Source organism: Fistularia commersonii, chromosome 25, assembly GCF_037954325.1.
Source record: "Fistularia commersonii isolate RoL2024-O1a breed Wild chromosome 25, RoL_Fcom_v1.0, whole genome shotgun sequence".
Classification (NCBI taxonomy): Eukaryota; Metazoa; Chordata; class Actinopteri; order Syngnathiformes; family Fistulariidae; genus Fistularia; species Fistularia commersonii.
In genome coordinates this window covers 7,678,852-7,701,268 of record NC_141308.1, presented here as the reverse complement: position 1 = coordinate 7,701,268, position 22,417 = coordinate 7,678,852, and the positions used below count along the sequence as shown (strand labels likewise).

The 22,417-nt window shown below is 42.4% G+C and overlaps 3 protein-coding genes across 3 annotated transcripts; all 3 read right to left on the bottom strand.

The window, feature by feature from the left end:
• Positions 1 to 44: 44 nt before the first annotated feature.
• On the bottom strand, positions 45 to 2,679 carry rps15 (ribosomal protein S15). Its single transcript, XM_086171989.1, has 4 exons — positions 2,610 to 2,679; positions 2,140 to 2,225; positions 623 to 857; positions 45 to 201 (listed from the first exon to the last, which is right to left on the bottom strand). Exons 1-4 carry the CDS (start codon positions 2,610 to 2,612, stop codon positions 88 to 90), a joined length of 438 nt encoding a protein of 145 aa, XP_086028115.1. The 5' UTR covers positions 2,613 to 2,679; the 3' UTR covers positions 45 to 87.
• A 3,758-nt stretch (positions 2,680 to 6,437) lies between these two features.
• Positions 6,438 to 13,696, bottom strand: cnn2 (calponin 2). Its single transcript, XM_086171987.1, has 7 exons — positions 13,532 to 13,696; positions 10,413 to 10,534; positions 10,248 to 10,314; positions 9,658 to 9,795; positions 9,456 to 9,572; positions 8,212 to 8,358; positions 6,438 to 8,007 (listed from the first exon to the last, which is right to left on the bottom strand). Exons 1-7 carry the CDS (start codon positions 13,586 to 13,588, stop codon positions 7,705 to 7,707), a joined length of 951 nt encoding a protein of 316 aa, XP_086028113.1. The 5' UTR covers positions 13,589 to 13,696; the 3' UTR covers positions 6,438 to 7,704.
• A 4,189-nt stretch (positions 13,697 to 17,885) lies between these two features.
• Positions 17,886 to 21,329, bottom strand: crsp7 (cofactor required for Sp1 transcriptional activation, subunit 7). Its single transcript, XM_086171986.1, has 3 exons — positions 21,043 to 21,329; positions 19,899 to 19,973; positions 17,886 to 19,813 (listed from the first exon to the last, which is right to left on the bottom strand). The coding sequence occupies exons 1-3, from the start codon at positions 21,112 to 21,114 to the stop codon at positions 18,128 to 18,130; spliced, it is 1,833 nt and encodes a 610-aa protein (XP_086028112.1). The 5' UTR covers positions 21,115 to 21,329; the 3' UTR covers positions 17,886 to 18,127.
• Between the last annotated feature and the right edge of the window lie 1,088 nt (positions 21,330 to 22,417).

Here is a 22,417-nt window from a genome sequence, read left to right as displayed (position 1 = left end):
AATAAATCTTCAAAAACCATGTCAAAGAAGGCCAAAGAGACACATTTTGGAACAACCATTTTTATTTATACAAAGTATATAGCCATTCTACTTCAGAGGGATGAAACGAGAAGAGTGTGTAGCTCCAATACCAGGGCGACCGTGCTTGACTGGCTTGTAGGTGATGGAGAACTCGCCCAAGTAGTGGCCGCACATCTCAGGCTGTGGGGAGACAAACGTCTTTATTAGGCACAAAAAAAGCCGATGTATGAATGTCTCTGACAAAATATTTAACACCCAAGAACTCTGAGGGGATGTCAAAATCTTATTGATTCAGTATTATATGAACCACATGAACTTGAACTTCAGTCCCGGGTGACAGAACACAATAGGATGCAAAGCTAAAATAGCAAACTTGATCCTAAGTGATGTCCACGGCGAGATTTGACAAAGTTTGACATATAGTACCTCAAACAATTACTCTGATGTAGTTTACATTCTAATGTTAATACTGACTGGTCAAGTGTATTTACACATTAAATTGATTTTTAAAAAGGAACAATAGATCTACTTTTACTCACATTTATGAATATACATATCAAAAGAAGTGGTTTCCTTTAGCTTTAAATAATTAGCAGCTCACCTTGATTTCAACCTGGTTGAAAGTTTTTCCATTGTATACTCCAACCATAGATCCCACCATCTCAGGAAGGATGACCATGTCCCTCAGGTGGGTCTTTACCACCTCTGGCTTTTCCATGGGTGGAGCCTCCTTCTTAGCCTTACGAAGGCGCTTCAGGAGAGACTGCTGTTTACGACGAAGACCACGGTTCAGCCTCCTCCTCTGGCGAGCACAGTACAGCTGCATCAGCTGCTCGCTACACAAAAACAAATAAGAACCAAGTTTAAAAACCATCTTCAACAACTTACAAACTGATTGGCTGAAAGGAAAGAATATTTTAATGCCTTACATCCCCCCTAGGTATTTTCCCAAACTGCACAAAAAATTGGTTACATTTTTACCACAGATTCAAGTATTATCAGTGTTTGTACATCTATCTGAAATAGCTTGTTTCTTGTCTAAGTCCTGGGAGACAAGTTAAGTCAAAGTCAACTTTGTCAATACAACCACACATTCACATAAACAAAGCATTGAATTAATGTCCTCTAAGACCCACGCTCTAAAGTGCAAAAAACACACACACACACACATACAATTTCTCAACAAAGTTTGCCAAAATAAACAAGTTATGCTGAGGTAGATATGGTTGGTGCAATTGTCTTTTGGATTGTTTTTAAAGTGACTGTAAATAATTGCCAACTTAAATAACCAAGCCACCAATTAAACATCTGACCTTGCCTGGCCAATTTGCACAACAGCCAGTGGTGGTTACTACGAATTTCAGCACATGCCTTTTAACTATTGTTAAGTTAATCTTACTAAATTGCTGCTCTAACTGGTTTACATTGAGCTCTTCTATTTATTTGTCTTTTTATGGCTTGAACCAGACCTGGGTAAAATGAGGTATAGGTAAAAGACCTTACAAACTGCAAGGTGTGCTGGTATGACAATGGGAATTCCTTAAATTACACTTGTATTCCTTCTAGAATCACAGATACAACCTTTCAAGCATCGACATTCTTCATGGGCAAATATCAAAGGATCAGATGGATTAGGATTAGATAATAAGTTTTATCATTCTGCTTCTGTATATACCTTATTGTCATTTTACCCTGTGCAAATCATTTACTTTTTTTCTTGCCCAACATTTGCTCATTAATTTGCCTTCTATAAGGGGGCTGCTTTTTGGCTAACTCTTGTACAATTGCAGAAATGCTTATAACCGTACAATGATCCTGGCAAAAATTGACCAATTGCAAAATGGTTGCAGACTGAAAAAAATTTGTAAAACAAAGTAGTTAGGATAGCAATATACAAGTTACAGAATTCCTCATCAGTTCATTAAGTGATCATAGCTGAGGGACTTAAAGACTCTCATAGCATAAAGGGCCTACTTGTACTACAGGAAACGCCAACATTCTTTGCAGAGGTTTAGCTTGAAAGCAGAATTACTGCAGTTTGGTAAGCGACAAGATGCGTGCAACTCAGTAAGGTGTGTCATTCTCGCCATCACAAGGCTTGAACGGTATCTAACTTACTAGGACATGTCGAGAAGCTGGTCCAGGTCGACACCCCTGTAGGTGAACTTCCTGAAGGTACGCTTTTTCTTCAGCTCGGGATCAGCCTGGGAGACAGGCAACATCATTTGTTAGCATGCGGACACACACTGTAATATTTTAGGTTTGTTTCCACCCCAACGGTTTTGAACCATGTTAACAACTAATAATAAATTACAATTTGAATTACAACAATGAGAAAAATCTTATGGAAGCGTACAACGTTTAGCTTTCCAATTCACGTTAGCTTAGCACTATTGGCCTTAGCCGTGAATGCTACAGATTTCATAAACACATCTTTATTTAACGTTCTATGCGAAGATTCTCGGCGGCGAGGATGATAAACAGGAGTAACAGCCGGATTATGGATTCTCGTATCCAAAAAAAATCACAAGTGATTCAGATGGACGTAGATTCCGTTTTCAAAAGTTCACGATTAGTACACTACCTACCATCTTGCCAGATATTCCGGGGTAAAAGAACGGTTAAAAGTCTCGTTAGGCCTGATATCGCGCGACTTGAGTCATATCCGGTAGTATCTTCCGGTGCAGTTCCGTCTGTAGACAGCAGATGGCGCAGTTGTACAAAACTATCCTTGTTACCGTGTCTCCTTCATTTGATTTCATGCAGGTATTTGGTATCATGTAAATTTTGCAAAATGAAAATTGTAAATTGCAATTTAATTATTTACATTTTTTGGCATTTTATTTCAATTTTACAGCCATTAATGATCATATAAATGTATTTGCATTATTTTGTATGTTATCATCCATACAAAATTAAACAAATGGGAAAAAATAAGGAGTTTCTAAATTCAATATTGATTGAAAATACTTACTAAAATTTGAAAAGAAAATAGTTTGGCAGGCCGAATAAAAAAGCAAAACGGGACAGATGTGGCCCACGGGCCTTAGAATACCCAGGTCTTAGTTAACATGATTGTCGTCTTGAATCGTGATACTTTTACTTTTTGTGGCATCATAATCAGAACAAATTATACAGAAAACTCTGCACATTTTGTACTAAGTTATCTCAGAGTATGGTTATATTGCATCAGGAGGCTCAAATACAGACCATTAATTATTATTATTATATGGAAGAATTTTTGAAAGTCTGGATTCTGGATACAAGAAGTTTAAAAAGATGATGTAAGTGATGGTAATCGTGTAGCCTGTCTGATTAAACCGGCGAGCCAAACTGCACTCTGCACAGATCATGCTTTGTCACAAGACCCTGGAGCAACCAGCATAAGAAGATTCAAGCACACTGGGAGTCAATAAGGCTTGTGTTACTTAGATTGATGACATTTAAAGCTTTAAAAATCATCTGTAAAATTTTACCAAATTGATTTGCAAAGAAACAGAGCATTAACTGGCCAGCACGTAAGTAACATGGCCGTGAATGTTTGCGTTTGCCTCTTGAGAATTAGTTTATCACAAGTGTTAAAATAGGAAACATTAAAACATTGATTGCGTGTCACTGGATGTGACTTCTGCTAGCCTGTGGGAGACGAACACGAGGTTATTTTGGAAATTTTTTCAGCAAAACACATGGGTCTTGGTGACATTCTAGCTGCAAACCTCAAAACATAAACAATCATCCAAATGGAGCTGTGTTTCTCGCTGCTAATATTTTCATTGGTCAAGCTGACCTAACTGTAAAACTGGTGGGCTGTTTTTATACCCCAAGGATCAAATACAGTTTTTTTCATAAGCAAATTTATGGAAAATTTGGTTCATCCAATATTCATCAGAATGTAGGCAGGAAAGGAAAGTAGGTAACATGAGTGATTGACTAGTGTGGACAGGAAAACAATGCTGGGTATCATCTACATATTTAAGGTTGCCATAGTCAATTTATTCAGTGGGACAGAAGCACTGATAAACTGCTGTTTGATATTAGACATTTCCGGCCTCAGTCATATAACTTTTGAAAGAAACTATAAGAAATATGAGGCTATGTATTTTCATTTGTGTTGATCTTGCCGCAGCTTTTCAATAGCACTAACTGAGAAAAACCACCCTGAGGTGCTGTTGTTCTAAACTAAAAAAATTAATAAATTGAAAAAAAACCTGCAAAATGTTGCTGCAAAAAAGCAAATATTTGATTTTTCATTGGAGAAAGACACAAGTGTGGAACCAAAAACTGTTTACTTAACTAGACTAATTTAATCCAGTCCTTTAATGAACATGTTACCAAACAAAACAAAACAAAAAAAAAAGCTCATCAGTATTTCAATGGTCGTGAATCCAAACAGACAAATGAAACATGCATAGCGGACATATTTGCTGTATCCTTGGGGTATTCATCACCGGGAAATAACTCCTGGAAAGACTAACAACGTGTATTTCATGACAAATTGAATAAATTTCCTAAACTGAGGTGTTGTGAAACACTCAGTGTCTATTGACGCCAGCATGGCAAAGCTATGCAACGCTTTTCAATCGATGTTCTCCGGGAGGGTCGCGGCAGAGAATCGTCAAGGGCACATTGGTTGTACATGAAGGTTAGAAATGTCTGTGAAGTTCGTCAATGTTTTCACCCGGAGGGAAGACATGGAGGAATGAGAGAGGGAGGGACGAGAGGGAACAGTCTCAAACTAGATGGAATCTACAGAGGAGCTGCTCCTTCTTTATGTCATGCCCCAGATGTCCACATACAGTAATCTATTGTTCTCATTGTCCAAACCACAACTGAAGGGCTCTTCAGCAAGTCACCGATTTGAGTCGGTAATCTCGTAAAGTCCGGAAATGCTGCGTTCACCGTTGGGTATTGGTCTAATGGATTTTCGAGATCCCTTTTTTGGGGAACAGAAGGGAAACGGGGGGAGCGTTTGCCAGTGAGATGTCGGATCGGGAAGTAACAAATCTAAGTAAGCATTTGGAAGGGTCACATCTGCCCTGATGTTTTGTAAGTGATGCAAAGTGATTTCTCAGATGTAACAGCCCAACAGTCTCCAAGATTTTATGCAACATCATGGAAACGAGGAGTAAATGGTGGATATGAAGGTCTGATACAGCCTTTGTGAGATGTTTTGGTCCTGGTGATGAAATTAGATGGAACTGCATATGCAAAGCTTGGTCAGCAATTGTTTTCCTGGAAATTGAGTAGAGAAACACAGATGGGGTGACAAAAAAGCTTGATTTATTACAAAGATGACATACTTCTCTCCTGTTTCCCAATAAAGGATTTGGTGATAAATATGTTAAGACCTTGAAATAAATGTCCAAATTAATTTAAATGATTCTAAAATGTTATTCTACGGGAGGAATATTTGATTATTAAACCCCTGAGAGGCTTTTTTTTACCCTAATCGTGGTTCAGAACATGACAAGGGCTGTTAAAAAATGAAGCGACCAATTAAAATTGGTGGGAAAATCAAAAGTGAATGTGCCTTGTTACCTGAAAAGGTGGTTTTAATTCTTGGGATTTTCTTTTTCTAAAAGTGTAATTTGATGCACTTTTGGAGGACGATTTTATAAAAAGGTTTTTCAAAGCTCCTCAGCTAATATTAATATTGGAGAGAAGGGCCAACAAAAGGTAGGTAGGATTGTAAAAGTGATACGAGTAAGAAGCAGTGTTCCAGACTCTGATATTATGGTCTTTACAGTCAGCGATAACTTTCGATGTAACAAAAAGGTGTTTTTTTTTGTCAGTCCCTGGACATCGGTTGAGAATCTGAATGATAAGTCCGTCAAACCTGATCCTCTCTTTTCACCCGAAGTGATCAGCTGAACTGAGCTTTGTTTCGGGAAGAAATGCAGTATTAACAGTTGGTCTCTTGTGGTTTTCCAGAACTGTTTTGCCCGACGGCTGAAAAGCCTCGGTGGTCCTCAGTCAATAAAAACGTTGCTGGGAATAAAGCCTGATCCGAAAACCACAAGGAGACCGGTCAGAGAAGCGTTCAGAGGAGGAACACGGGGTGAAGATCCACAGACGACCACAAAACATGGAAGGACGTGCAAACGAAGGCCCGGTCGCACAGAATTACGATCCATTTCGCAACAAGAACAGGAATGGTGCAGCATGCATAGCACAAAAATAGGGGGAGAAAATATATCAGTCAGTAATTCTGATGCTCAGTCAAATACATTAAAAAACTTCCAAAATTCAAAAAAAAATCTGTTTTTAATCTAAACCATTTCAAGTTGAGTTTTGAAAAGATGATAAATAAATAAAATCAGTGTGTCTGCTATGGCGGATACTTGTGTAGAGCTTCAGCTCCCTATGATCCCATGCCCACACACTGGTACACTGCGTCTCAAGAAGATAACACATAATAGTGAATACACATCTTTATTATATTGCATTCACAGTACAAACATTCTATTGCCCATTCACAAGGTATCTCTGAAATTCTAATGCAGCAGTCCTGCAACTAATCCTCCTCCTGTGAGGATTAGAATGTACTTTTTATTCAAACTGATGGTGCTTTTTTATCTACATGTACCAAATGAAGTAGCAAATGACTGGATATCCCGTTTTTTATTAATCCAATGGCATAAAGATTACTCCAGAGGAATAACAGTATGGTACAAAACACAAGCTATTCAGAATCATGGAAGAACCCCACCCCACCCCCCTCCCATTCAAAAGAGATGTATGCATAAATTATCATCTTAAATGATCAAACATAAGTGTAATGGTTTGCATATAAACCAGTTATGAAGAAATATTCACTTAGTAAAAATTAAAAAAAGTCCCCAGTAATCTTGCTTGGAATGTTCGAAACTTGACTTGAGGTTTTTTTTTTTTCCTCTTCACCCCCCCACACTGTCTTCCATCCAAAGAAAACATGTCTCTCTCCAGTTGATCTGGTTATGCAAACGAAGAAAATTGTTCCATTAAAAAAAATAAAAATAAAATAATGACACATTCAAATGAAAAGATAAAAGTTGTATAAAAGATAAAAGTTGAAGCTAGCTGGAGTACTTCTAATTGCTCCCTCTTTTTTTTTTATTTTATTTTTTTATTTTTTGTGATTGTTTTTCTGAACAGTCAGTGCTGTTCACTGGTCTAAAAAATACTGAAAAGACGAGGTCGTCGAGGAAGCGACGAACACAAGCCAATGTACGTTCACAGGAATGAAACAGTAAAACTTTGAGTTTCCACAGTCGATGCAATTGGGTTTTTTTTCATCAAATGTGCATTTTCTAAAAATATATATACTTATATATCCCTATTGTTTCACTGTTACAGTGTGTTGCCCAGTTATCTCCCTTAATATAACTAATGAGTCAGCAAAAACCGCCGTAGAAAATAGGCGTATTTGGCACATTTAAAAAAAAAAAATCCCTGGGATATAAAACTAGCTGTGGTAATGTAAAAAAAAAAAAAAAAAAAAAAAAGAAAGAAAAAAAAAATCACAGAAATACAGTTTATCTTGATATGTGTAACATTATTTGGGACATGAAGGGAGAAGACAGCGATTTCAAACATTGCTAACTGGATACGACCTAAAATAGGCGCCACATCCTATGTATGTAAAACTAGATATCCCGCCTTGAAGTTTCCGTGCGGAACAACCCTCATCTCTAGCCCTTCCTCCTAGTAATCTGTCCCATCATCCTGGTACACCTGCTCTTCTTCTTGGTAACCTTGGTAACCCTCATCCTGGTAGTCTGGGATGTAGTCGCCTGCCCCAACTGCCCCGTTTTGGTCGTCTGGGGCCTCGCCGCTTTTACAGTACTTAGCGTCGTAGATCTGCCGTCCCAGACCGAAGTTCTGGCCGCTCTGGTTTGCCCCCTGCGTGTAGCCCATCTGCAGGGACATGGTGCTGTTGTCACACTTGTCCGTGCCCAGCTTCTGATCGTAAATGGCGCGCCTCGTCCCGGGAGCCGTCATCCCAGCCTGCAGCGCACACAGAAGGAAGAGGAGTCACCCACACACTGTGTGAGATTACACTATCAGCTTTTGAGCATGACCAAGCATGTCTCGTCTCACGGCGGTCGAACCGCAGGAGCAGCAACAGATGGCAAATGCCCCAAGGGGAATTTCTGCAGTCATTCTGTAATAACACTGACGTCATTATGATTCAGGAGTATGTTCCAATACCTGACTCGCTCCCTTGTTGGTTCCCATTTGGAGACTGATGGTTGTGTTGTCCATGGGAGGCTGGATTTGACCTTTAGGGTCATACAAGGGCCTCCTGGTGCCGTAAGCGTTCATGCCGGCCTGGCTGGCACACTTGTTCGTCCCCATCTAAAAATAAAATAACAACAAATAAAAAAAACGATAAAATGATATTAGGCTTCGGAACCTTTCATGGTTAGGCAATAAAATTCCAACAGGCTTTCTACAGGCCACGCTTCATTCAGGCGTAGTTGTAAAACAGGACGTGATGTTGTAACTCCTCTAGGCGGACCTCTATCCCGGGACATATTTCTCAGTGACAGAAACAATAACAAACACCGCGACTTAAGAGGTGAGAACAATGAGCAGAGACGCACGCTGTCATGAGATCATGACAGACTCCACTTTTAAAGCGGTTTCGTCTAAACAGTGAGCTCAGATTTACAGAGGAAGTGAAGGCGATGCTTCGTGTAAACCACGAGCCCTGATACCAAACACTCAATTGTGTATAAATTTTTTTGGGGGGGGTTTCCGTTTATTATACTGTTTTTCCCCCACATTCTTGCAAAGATCTTATATTGGCTACAACAAGATGATTCACTGTCAAATGTACATAAATATGATTCTCATATTGCATTTCTACCACACCACCATACTTCTCATACTCTATGCCTGAGTATGTTTTTTTAAGTATTGAACATTTCCGTCTATACGTGACAATTTAGTTTTTCCCTTTTTTGTGTAATCTATTACAGCTTGCTACTCCCAGGGATTACTACCCATTCCCGAACATAATTTTATCAACAAAGCTCTTTGCCATGAACCTAACACGAATGAATAAATACAAGAATAACAAATAAAACCAACAATAATGATAACAATAACTACAACAATAAATTACAAACAAATAATTTTTTTCCAGGTTCTCTGTTTTCCTACCAAATCCCCAAATCATGTAGGAGGTTCATTTGAGACCCTGATTTGGCCAAACGTGTGAATGAGCGAGTGAATAGTTGCATATGTGATCCTGCGATAAGCGGGGTAAATGATGAAGGGATGAATTAAAAAAAAATGAAACAGCACACAAAACAAGCTGCCATCACTTTGGGTAATTTGAGATGAGAAATGAATGATAAGAAATTAATTTGGCTGATTCACTGAGGAATAAGCAGAACAATGAGATTTCAGTCTGATCAGCCGCTCACTTTCAGGGTATTTATTTTTACCTGCAGGCCGATGACACACTGCCCCGCCTTCATCTTTTCCTCGTCAAACATCCTCTTCTGCTTGTCGGCGTACTTCACTCCGATATCCACCCGTGAGGCAGAGCCTTTGGTCTTAGCCTGCAGGGTTGGGAGGCCAAAATGTTAAAAGATAAAAAAATTGAAAATCGCCCGTCGGTATTCCGAAGCGTCCCCGGATGCTCACCATGCTGGCCAGCGCGAGCAGCGTCGTCTGGACCTGCGTCATGTTGCCGTTCTCGAACAGGTCGTTGGCCTCGAAGATGTCGTGGGGCTTCAGGCCGTAGATCGTGATGGCTTTGATGAAGTTGGTCAGGTTCTCCAGCTGGAGATCGGGAAGAAGATCAACCAGGTCAATGCGGAGTTTAGAAAAGTGTGTGTGTGTGTGTGTGTGGGGGGGGGCTCAAGATAACAGACCTCAGAGTGTATAGTGCATATATGGTTACTGTAGCAACCCATTGACATCATACTGAATCTGATCAATCCAGTATTGAACTTCTGAACTGTGAAGCTTCAAATAGAACGCAGTGAGAACAGGAGGAAAGCACATCTCGATGTGCGGTTGGAGAGCGACAGGTGAAGTCACCGACTCCCCCAAAGACAGGAGAAGTGTTTACGGTTCAAAACCCAAGAACTTTACGTCGTCCCTTGACAACTGCTATTGACACCTGCGCAGAAGACGCGACCTGAGCTCAGGTTCGGTAAACCAGTGCAACAAGGGAGTGACGGAGTGATAACAGCCACACCCTCCGACAGTATGCCATTTCATTTTCTCACCTGAAGCCAGTTGAGCGCTGACTGGTTGATCTTTTTCACGGAGCCCGGCTGAAGCGTGTTTATGAGACTGATGGGGGAGGAGAGGGAGATTTTTTTTTCAGACCAACGTACGTTTCGATCACAAGTGCGCTCCGGCTCGGGGGGGAGGGGGGTGTCTCTGCTTACTTGCACAGGATGACGCCATTTTTCAGGCCTTTCTGGAAGTCGGGGCCGATGGGCGTGCCGGCGACATCCTCAATCCAGATCCTCAGCTCCTCTTCCTTCTGAGGGTCGTACTTCTGCGCGATCTGTCAAGCAGGGACGAGAGTGGTTTGTTTGTTTTTTGAACAGTGAATGCCATAGCAAGTATGATGTGATAACTTAATTATAGAATTAAGAAGTGATAATACAGGTTCTGGTGGGGGCGGGGATCTCAGTGGCTTATTATGACTGTAAATAATCACATTTCGAGGCCGAGGCGTTGTTCCAATGCCTCGTGAGCCCTGTCTACACAGGCAGGATCATAAGTAAGACACAGACGTGACCTAAAACACACACAAACGCGGAAATCCTGTTTGGTAAACTTCCGTAGAACAGGAAGGTTGGTGTTCACGCCACCGTACGCAGGACCCGAGGTGTCGCTCTGATTAACAAGTGATTCTTTCTCTGAGGAAGGGAAAGTGCGAGGAGCACCGTTCAGGTCAAGAGTTGCGAGCACACGAGCGACAATGACCTCTGTTGTGCTATTCAGTAGGAGGGGAGGAAATAAAGAGTGCAACAGGTATTTGTATGTTTCCGGGGCGGAAGCCGCTCAAAGAGCCCGGTGAAAGCCTGAAAAATAAGCCGTCTCCAAAGGCGACCAGAAAGTAAACCACAGACCAACCGACGGCACACATAAACGTCGGCCCGTCTTGTAATTACACTTCCTCCGTTCGGTCGTCCCCCGCGTTCAAAATAACAGCGGCTATTTTAATTGCCCCTCAGCCGCCCAGACAGATGTAATTTGCAGGGACGAGCTTGGACGCCAGGAATGCGGCCCCGCAGCGTTCGGATTAAAGGCCCTACAGAGCGGCGAGGGGGCCGGCGTGTTTTTTTTTGTGCAGAGAAACGAAGGAAGACGGTGGCGAGGAGGTTCAGCGCACGGAGAGGGGGGAAATATATCATATTTGACATGGGTGGAATTGCGCAACGCATTTTTTACTGTCCTCACCCATGCACAGATCCGCATTTGCCAAACATATTATTTGCTAATTCAGCCACTTTCTTCCGGAGCTTCTAACCAAATCGGACTTTATGGTTAATTTCGTTGCCGTGCCTCTAGTGTTCCGCTTTTCTGTGCAGCCGCAGAGGATACGAACATCGTGCACCCACGCGGATGATAAATATTTTGTTTCTTTTGAAATCAATAAGATCAAACCCTACCCACCGATTGGGATCTGAGCTTCACGGTCGGGCCTACGAGCAGGATTTGTGGCGTCACAAAATCTCACGCTGGCCGAACACCAACGGGTCAGGTGCTCAAACTGAAGCCTGCTGGTCAAAACGCTGAGGACACACTTAAAAGTCCAAGCAGGACACGTCAAGCCTCCGGCAATTGGGTGAATAAGTAGCTTTCTTTTTCAGGATTTTAGTGTAAATATGATTATTTTACTACAATACATTATGTTGGACCCACATGTGTAATGATACCGTAATAACTGTTTTGACGTTCAACACAAGGTTCACAGCTAAAAAGCAAACAAACTAAAATCATGGAATTTGATTGATTCTCCTGAAATTTCAAACACTTTTGGAAATATTTACATACCGACTAAGGTTTCTTCTTAATTCAATGACAAAAAATTAATTCACTACAGATCAATGGCTTAGAAACCTTTTTTAAATTACAATTTCAATAGATTTCTTGTGATTTTTTTTTTTTTTAATTTCTAGGTAAATAATCCACGTCTTTTAAAAGGCAGCCTCAGTGCAGCGTCACACCCCCTACATCCGGACCGTTACGCTGCACGCTACAATGTGTTGTAGTTTGTGTTTCCAGCCTTGGTTGATGTGGCAAGGGTCCTATCAACAAAACAAAGAAAATATAGTGCTGGGGGGGTTAAATGCTTCACATTTCAGAGTACGGCTACGTCACAGATGGCAGGAAATACCTCTCCAGTCAGCATCCATCCACCCCCCCCCCCCCCCCCCCCAACACCCCTCACCAAGGACATCAATGCCCGCACACTGAGGAAACCGACAAGTTTTCTACGAGTCCGGCACATGTTGTTCTCGACATATTTTGGAGGGGGGCATGATCTCCCCTCTCCCATACAAGGGCACGGCAAAGGAATGCAGATGGGGAGTGTGGGGATGTGAAAGGTGAAGATGAGTTGAAGAAATGTTAGGAAATGAGCATATTGAGAAGCTGAAATCCTCAGATAGTGACAGATCTGTGGTTTGAAAAAAGTCAAATAAAAGTTCATGTTAATACACTGTAATAACAGAGTTGTACTTTTAACTCAAAAGTTAACAGTTACCAAGGTTATATAGCCCGGTGTGATAGGTAATCTCCACCATCAGCTTTGGTATTTTAAGTGGATCCGGATGTGCAGAGGTCAATGCCGGCACCTCTACATAAACACCGCTTCAGTGAGAAGACTGGATGGTGGCTCCAGTCTTCCCATGACCTTCCAGGATGCTTCATGGAAAGGGGAAAAAATGCCTTCCTGCTTCTTTTTTAATTCATTTGAGTTGTAAAAAGCGGAGAAAGGGGGGAAGAGCAGGAGTGCATTTCTAGGAGACAATGACAGGCTACAAGGATGGGCGACAAGCAGCAGGCGTGGCGTCCGCCGCTGTCACTAATGGCTGAATTAGATTTCCTGCTAATGCGGGTCACAACAGGATGCACACAGAGAGAAAAATACATCCAGACGGGGATTTAAAATTCTGCCACAACGACACGTCTCTGCCGGGGAGGGACAACGCCCAGTCTTTTTTTTTTTTTTTTTTAACTGAGCCCCGAATGAGCAGAAATATCTGTTCTGCTCGCCGAGATGTTAAAAAAAAATTATGAAAAAATGTTTAAAATCACCAGACACTCGTCAAACTTGGTGTTTGTAAGGGCGATATCACTTTCAGAAATACTTTTTAAAACTTTTTTTTTTTTAATCTATTTACCTCTGAACCTGAGAGGGCACGTCAAAATGGAGGCCAGGTGCCTCCGAGGAGGAAAAAGCATGGAAGAAAGAAAGATGCGCACAGAGAGAGAGAAAAGTTATGATATTTCATTTTGACGCTGTTATTACTAAAGTACGTTGACGTACCTTGTTCTTGACTTCCGCCGAGAAGCCGTACGCGGGACCTTTGTTGAAGCTGGCCATTGCCAAAAAGTCGAGATGCTGCCGTCTGGGTAGATTATAGATGAGAAAGACTCCGGATTGTCTGTTAAAACTCCCCTTAAAGTGCCGTTAAGTTTCTCTTCCAATGAAACTCCGCAGAGAACTAAATACTTCCTTTCTCTTTCACGGCCGCCAATTAGAGCGCTCCCACGGTTTCGACCAAAGAATTACTCTTTCGCTTGTCAAGATAATTCCCTCCCCTCGTCCGCGACATGGAAACCACCGACGGTCGTTCGTTGTCAGTAGATGACGTCATCGCGTTGAGCCGCAGGTGGATGAGTCAGAGCTAGCTTAGTGACCGAGTCCCAATGCTAACCGCTTCGTGCTTTTGAGTTTTTAGAGACATTTGCTTATCGTGAGTATTTCACCGTGAACACTGCTTTTTTTGTTACATTGCCGTGTTGTGTTGGGCTCGCAAAATAATACACGTCATCTCAAGTGCATTATTTAACGCATTCACTTTGAAAAGCACGACGTACCTTCGTGTCATTTTATCGTGACTATCTGTGGGAATGTAATCACACAGGGCTCAGCATGATAACAAAATAATCTATCTATCTAATCACGTATTTTTTCAGTTGGTAGTCTACCACGGCGGGCCCTTGCTTTCTAAAGTCTTTTGAATTATGCGTCGATGTAAATCATTGGAAGTTTGAATATGTATGTCAGTTCCAGTCTCGTTCATTTTGTTGTTGTTTTTCTAACAAACTGATAAATTTATAATAAACCAATTCACTCCTATTGAGTGAAAAGACCAGTAGACAGTTATCCTCTTGCTCATCATACTTACTCTTTGGTGACGTACTTCCTTAATCGACCCTAGGCTCCACCTTTCCCCCCGTCTCTTCCTTAGGTCGCGATTGATATCAAAAAGTCCTTATATGGAAGGAAACGTCCCAAATTCCTGAATGGTGGGAGTGATCCAGCGGTCCCACCCTGCATTCCAGACGTGCAGCGGACTAGACGGCTTGTCTGTCTTTCTTAGTAACCGTGCAAGAACTTCATGAGGAACCTCACACAATAAGCTTCAGGGCTGACGTAATGTCGGTTTCACAAGTCAAACGACTTTTCACACGTTTGGATTTGTCAGATTACCTACAGAATAATTCGTGTGTGGTGGTTCCGAGGTGAAATAAAGGACTCAGGAGTGGAGCACTTCACTCCCTCGTGGAAAAAGGGAAAAAGCTTTTTTTTTTTTTTTTGTAAGTGAAGAATCTGGATGGCCCGACATTTTTTTAAAACCGCGAACGCAACACCAATGGTCTATGATCACCTTTGGAGAATTCTAAAATCACATATTTTAGAATGGAAACGCTTTAAACAACAATAACGGCAACTTCATAGCTTTTCTTTTGAACGTTTTCAATCTTTTGGATTGTTTTCATCGTTGCTCGGTCAGTTAATTCGGTTATATCGCCCCTTTTCTCTTGTGTTTTGCATTTGTTTTCCACTATGAAAATAGTTTCCAGTATGCCCCAATACTTTACTTAAAAAAAAAAAAAAGATATTTCCTTGATTTTCACTTGGGAGCTAATCTTGGCAATTGGAAAAAACCCCAAAACATTCTCCCCAGTCAGTATTAGATTTTGTTTTTATCTGGCTTTTTTTTCCCTTTTAAATACTTCTGTTATACCGCTGCTTCAATAACATCCGCATTATTATATCTAAATCCGCAATCCACTAAGCAGCCATTTTTATTTTGTCCTTGTTAAATAGAAAAGAACAGGAAGGAGCAAAAGTTATTGGTCATCTATTTTTTTGTAAACAAATCCATTAGAAGCACACAATGCATCCTCTGTAATCCTGTTATATAGAAGTTGTTTTTCCATCCGGTTATGTAGGATGGTGCGTCTAGCTGAGGGTCGGAAGCTAAGGTTATAAAAATAACATTCCTGTAAATAAATGTAATGTTGACGTGTTCTGAGGCAATAATGTCATTGACAAAGAGGACTTTAGACGATGACGCGTCAACTTTTTTTTTTTTGTAGCAGGTGACGACAGTATACAGATGTGCGGAGGTCTGAGAAGCAGTGTGAGTAAACACGCCCGAGGACACTGACTCATCCCTGTATCAGTGGCAAGAGATCACTATCAAAGAGCTGACCTTTTAAATATTTAAATCAAATAATTACTCTTTTTGGCGCAAAGGAGGAGGGGAATCTCCTGTCTACCTCAATTGCAAAATGTTGTGCCCCTCCCCCTTTCTGTTATGTCAGGCATCCAAAGACCAGGGGTGGGGGCACAAAGCAGCATTAGGATCGCTTCACTTACAGTATGGCCCAAATTGCACTCAAGTGAAAAACGGTGGGATCTAGTCGCCAACTGAAGAATATTTTCTACTGCTATCTCAGTCTTATGTCACATCCGTGCAGACAAAAGGAGATGAGCGGACAATGTGCACCCCCCTTTGGAGAAACAGGTTCGGTACAGCAGTTTGACGCGGTGTGCAGCTCAAAACGAAAGGTCAAAGTGTAACGGAGCACTGACCGTCAGTCCCAGCGAGACAAAAGCTTTAGAATCGTCCCAGGAATGAATGTCATTTACTCGCCGAACTCCAAAGGATTCATGAGTCGACTGAGCTCAAGAATTAGATAATTTTATTTTTTCAAACAATTGAGAGATGTTAAACACTGAACAAATAAAGATGCCCCGGTCAAAACTCTAGAACACAGATTCTTATCAACCAGTTGTAGCACTTTTCTTTATTGCCAGCTGTGTTGTGCAGTTTTCCATTGTCTGCAGCCTCACCCTCACTACATCAGTGTGTACAAAAAAAGTAACCGAGACGGTGCATATACCAGCGTCATACTGATCATGGGATTTGGAGTTCCCACAGATAAACCCAGCTCCGAGGACAGCCACGGCTTTCTATGTGGAAGTAAATCCAGATTTACCATTTACCAAGGCACATTGGTAGGGAAAAAATGACCGAGTGAACGAATGAGAGGATGAATAGAGAGGCTGCACAGAAGCCAGTCTGAGGTTGAGTGTGGAAAAGGAGCAGTGAGTATAAAGGGAAATTAAATATAAGTTGAATGTCACTTTGAAAATGGCGAGATTATCGGACACATTCTCTCTCTTTTTGCTGTTCTTAAATAGGAGCGATTGAAGGCTTCTCAGAACTTCCCGATGGTGCAGTGACTTGAATCGCCCGAATTCTGAAAGCAAGCATGGAGCTGTGACTAGTGGGGGCCGTCGTCTGCGTTGAAATGAGCAACGTGACGCCAACTTACGAGGAAGTGCTTTGGAGATGTGACCCCACCCCCTACCCCCACCATACATTCACCATGACCGTTTGTTTACATGCAGAGGAAAAAACAAACACCTGACGGTATTCCAATAGCTCAAATCATTACCATCACCTATATCCTTTTTTTTGTGTCTAAAACTGCAATCATTGGTTCATTTAATTTGTATATTCTAACGATTGACTATTTGAATTTTGGGGGGAAAAAAAAGGTAGATGGCTGGCAAGGGGCTTCAATTTTCTAAAATTCAACAGCACATTTTTTTTAACCCCCCCACCGGTTGAATTTTTTTTTCCTCGAAAGAGTTGGGATGTCATGGATTTGGCAGCCATGTGATGACAGAGAGCGAAAGTGGGTGAAGGGTGGAGTATGGAATGTTAATGACCAAACAGAATGGCCATCTTAAAGACAGACCATGAGCAAACACATTTGTATGTCCCCTTTTACATTGAGGATCGGGCAGACAACATTGTGACACGCAAAAGAAAAGCAGTAAAGAAAAGCAGATCGCAAGCTGCAGTCAGTCGCCCGCGTCGACAGACCATCGGCAAATGTACTGGTCAAAATAAATAGATGTATAGATGATAAGAAATTTATAATTTAATCTTTATAACTCACATAAAGCTTCTTGTAACCGCCAAATGTTCTCCAGTATAATCATACTCTGGACGAGTTCAGCTAAGCCCGTGCTAGATGAACATGAAACAACAATTTTCTGGGCACCAACATGGCGGTGTTGACAGGACAGCTAAACCCCAGCCTTCCTTCGGTTTGAACCAGACTCTAATTTCTCATTGGAAATTGAAAAAAGGTCTAGAAAAAAAGCAAGCCGAATTTTCCCAGCCGACCGGAAATATTGTTACAATCCGGAACATCGAATATTCACGTCGTAAAAGCATTTCGGGTGGATGAGAATAATCCCGCCCTCTTTATTTCCGTGTTAGTAGCAGCAGCACTCTGCAACTCTAGGGCCTCATCATTCCTGTGGCTTTTAGTTTGAAAAAGAAAACAAAAACCAGCCCTTGATCTCACAAACTCAACAATCCTTTTAATTTTTTTTTTGTTTTTACTCTTTTCTTATTCCAAAATCTCAATAGTTTAGCGCAGAAAGAGGAGGAGGCGTGTAGGGTGGATGGGGGGAGTTTAGCAGGCCTGGCTTTTGCCTAACTCACACTGGACAAACAAAATCACAAAGTATCTTGTCTCTGTGGGGGGTGAGGGAGGGGGACACAAAGTAGGGAGCAGAAAAGGACAGAAACCTTCTCAAACCCCTTCAGTCTAGGCAAACATATGGCAGGATGTTCAATTTGCTTTCATCCCCATGAGGGTCCAACGAAATGCACTCTGTCCAATCGTACCAGGCGGAATTGGTGTCAAAACAACCATTCACTCCTGGCCAGTGTTGAGTGTGTATCCTTTCCACGTCCTCGGCGGTCACCTCCCGGGTTACACCCGGCAAATCCCCTACAGAGTTATCCTTCTGCAAAACATGCATTTTCTTTGCCTCCTTGATTTCCTGTTCTTCCCTTTTCAGATACTCTGACATGAAAAAGTGTGCGCTCGGGGCCTGGACCCCCGAGGAGGTGAGCACGTTGCTCTGAAGGTTCAAGTAGGACTGAATGATTTCGTTTCTGGACAGCTCTTTCCAGTTAGTCTGGTGGAAAGGGCTAGGTCCAGGACCTGGGGTTGTAGCCAGGGGTGGTGCTGGGGCCACGGGCGGGTGTACAGTGATTTCAGTTCTCTGCCTGGACTCGGCAGGGTCGGGAGTGGATGCTTCCTCTGCTTGAGAAGGTTCTTTATGTACCAGGGGCCTGATTTGACCTGTTACGGGATCAAATGTTAGTCTGCGCTCTTTTAATCGTACTGGCTTAGTCGTGTCCTCTATTTTCTGGCCGTCTAAGTTGACAGAGTAGTCTCTAGACCTGTACTTCCTCCTTTTGTGGTCCGAGTTAGAGACTGTTGTCCCATCCGTGTCGTCGGACAAAGCCAGGGCTCCCTCTGATGTTGGCCTGTGAAGGTCTAGGTTGTGTTGGAGGTGAGATGGTGAGGGAGAGACTGATGGAGATTCCAGTGTTGCAGATATGTCTTGTGGTGGGCAATGGGAGGGGACCTCTGACGTACTGGCCCAGTGCATTGATGACCTATGAGAAGAATGTGGCAGCTTGTCAGCTTGAGAAAATTGAACTGGGGAGGACACCGAATGGGATGAAAGCAAAGGTGAATCCCTCGAGGGGCTTGGAATAGATGTTCCTTTCGGCGGGTATGCTGCAGAGCGCTTGGTCATGGTGTCTTGTTTTGTGCTCCTTGGACTTGTCGCAAGACCGCGGGGGCTTTTGGCTTGGTAGTACCCCCCTCCGCCTCCATCATCCATTCTGGCCTGTTGCTGCATCACAGCAACCTTGATTAAAGAGGAAGTGCTAGGTAGTTTGGCCACTCCTGGGGAGCTGGGGCGAGGCTTGACAGCATTTACGGGAATTCTGATGATTTTATCATTGTCAAGGTGCTCTATGCGGGATCTATCTGGGGACGGGACAACCTCCTGGTCAGGCAGGGCGTCGGGGCTGCCTGCGATCCCGTTGGTGGGTGGCGGTGAAACAGAGTTATCAAATGAAGACATCTTGGAGAGTTTTTCTGGCAAGTGTACACCACTGTCCCTTTGCTCTGCTCTGCGCTTGCGGCTGCTTGACTTCTCAGCCTTTGGTGAATATGTATTGTGAACATCATTTCTGATTTTAACTTCAGGGACTCCTTTCCCTGACACCGAAATATCAGGCGAAGAGACATCTGTTCTGCACGGGTGAGAACTGCCGTTGGTTGAGCCTGGAACACTTGGGGCCACTGCCGGCCCAGGTTCAATCAGTTTTTGCCAGTTCCGTAAGAGTTTTTTAGCACGCTTGGCAAGGTCTTCATCCTTGGTTTTCTTTCGAACGTCATTGATCAGTTTTCCTAGTCGAGTTTCCTGATGAAATGAGTTTGAGAGTTAGGGGCAAAAACAACAATCCCAAATTTCACAATGATCGGGTAGCTAGACATAACTCTCTTACCTCAAGTGCTTCTTTGGTGATGGGATACTTTTCAAGACAGGCAATAACCTCTAGTACAACCACCATATTGCATATCTGCACAGGGGAGAAACAAAAGCAAAAAAAGGAAAAAGGTGCTTATATAACATCACAACTTGGGATGGATTTATATAAACGTCATGGTGAAAGGATTTAACTGTAGTAATTTATAGGAAATCTGTGCGAACAGGCAACGGAGAAAAAATGAACATCAAGCAATACAGGAATTTGCAGATCAGAAAAAAAGTATTTGGGTAGACGTAAGGAAATAGAATCGTGCCTGGAATGAGAGAGTACGGATACAAGTTAGCATACAAAGAGCTGGGAAACATTAGCAAGTCCATTCGCAACTGAACGACTTTGTAAAGTAAAGTGGATGTCAACCCCCCAAAAGCTCCATCACCACCTACGGATGGACAAACGTGTCCCGCTGGTGCAAAAAACTGTTACATAAAAAAATGAAAAACAATAAATCAATGTATCTTAATTGAATCGAGTCTCCGATTTTGGCGACAAAGTCCAGCAGTGTTGAAGTGTCGACAGACTTACCTGTGTTAACGTTAGCTGATTAGGCTAAAGCTACCGCCTCACCAACTTGAGAAGGAAGGGTCTGGCTATTTCCTAAAACGTAGCTTCAGCTAACCAAGCTAAAAGTAAGCTAGCTACCTCCCACACTTTGTTAACACTGAATTGGTTACCTTACGGGGCCCTATCGCCAAACTGTGAACATGTGGAAGCGCTTAGAGACACTAAATCCAAATTTATTCAAAGAAATCCTGTATGAATTGTATGGCTAAACATAACGTTACCTACTCCCAACTCCGCCTTGGAGTATAAGCTAGGCTAACAGCTAAAATGCTAAAGCAACCAGCTAACACCAGTGAAGTATCGAACCGAGGCAGCGGTGCTACAGCTAAGTTTGGCTGCAAGCTGTCAATTCGAGTGCTCCGCGACCCCCTCCGTATAAGACATTCGCCATGTCGGCGGCACATTCACGCGAAGCACACTTTAAAAGTAAAATGACGTTCGCTGGTAACTGTAGATGGACGTTAAACAACAAGTCGAGTTTGCCGGACTGCAGGTAAACAAGCTAATGTTAGCGAGGTAGATAGCTAGCCGCACTCACATTGCTCTGACTGTCGACGGCCTGCAGCAGCCGGTCCCTCATCTGCTGCGGGGTTGCTGAGACCGTTGTCATTGCCCGTTCCGTGCGAACCGGAGGATGGAGGGAGGAATCCTCCAAAATGAAAGCCGGATGACAAGAGTGACTCAATAGCCGCTGTGGTGAGACATCAGGCGACGGTCCAGCATATTTTCTGTCGTCTGTAAGGTAGACGACTCAGTTTCTCCCACATGGAGTCGGGGATGTGTAAGCTGTGTTCTCCGCTAGCTGCTGCCTACTCGGCGCTCTGGAAGCTCACTACCAGCTGCTGGATCTCTCAACGGCCTCCTGCTGCATGCCGGGATACCATGTATCAGCTCTGACGTCAACACGTCGCCAAGTAAACATCCCCGGCGTCCACCTCCACTCCGGGGCATCTCCTCCGATCACACACACACACACACACACACACACACACACACACACACACACACACACACACACACACACACACACACACACACACACACACACACACACACATACACTCGAGCCTTGGTGTGCTGAGAAGCGGAACGGCAGGCGATCGTGGCCGGCCAGATGTTTTACAGCGGTTAACGTGTGGAGAAACTTCACCGCTCTCTGCAAATCAGTGAAAACCTTCTGGTCCTATGTTATAGGATAAATTATATGGTTTACAATATGATTAAAAAATGTTGGCTGTCCTATAATTTAAGCTTTTTTTTAAAGCAGTTCCATCACATAAGTGCAAAGATCCCGTTTACTGTATCAGCATTTATCACAAAGTGGGTTTAGGTTATACACACCACACACACAGATGCAGATGCAAAAACAATATTGAGAAAAAGTCTATTCCCATTTTTGTTTACAGGGATTGCCTGATTTTGCCAACTTAATGCTATTTTTATTCTATTTTGTTTATCATCATTATTATTATTATTATTATTATTCATAGTAGTTGTGGTAGTAGTAGTAGTCATGGTAGTGATAGTAGTAGTAATCTCTTCAGGTCACTTTATTTCTAAGCACTTTATAATGAATTTCAAACATTTTTCCAAAGGATTGCTAAAACCGAAAATAGAATTTGCTTGGATATGCTGTGTACATGGGTATGACATTTTTGCATTCAAGTTTGTCATGTGATATCATGTTTATTGGTGTTTGCCCAACCTTGGTTGAGGTATAAACCACAGCTTGCGTGTTGAGTTAGCTGTTCTTCAAATCAGTGTTGTCATAAAAAGTAATTTAAAAATGCAGTCGTTACCATTAATCTGCCAATTTAATTTATTGTCAGCTATTTCACTACTTTTATTAATGTCATATTTTAGTGTTTTACCAGGCTACACCGCCCGGTATGGTCACTATTCACTCCAAATGT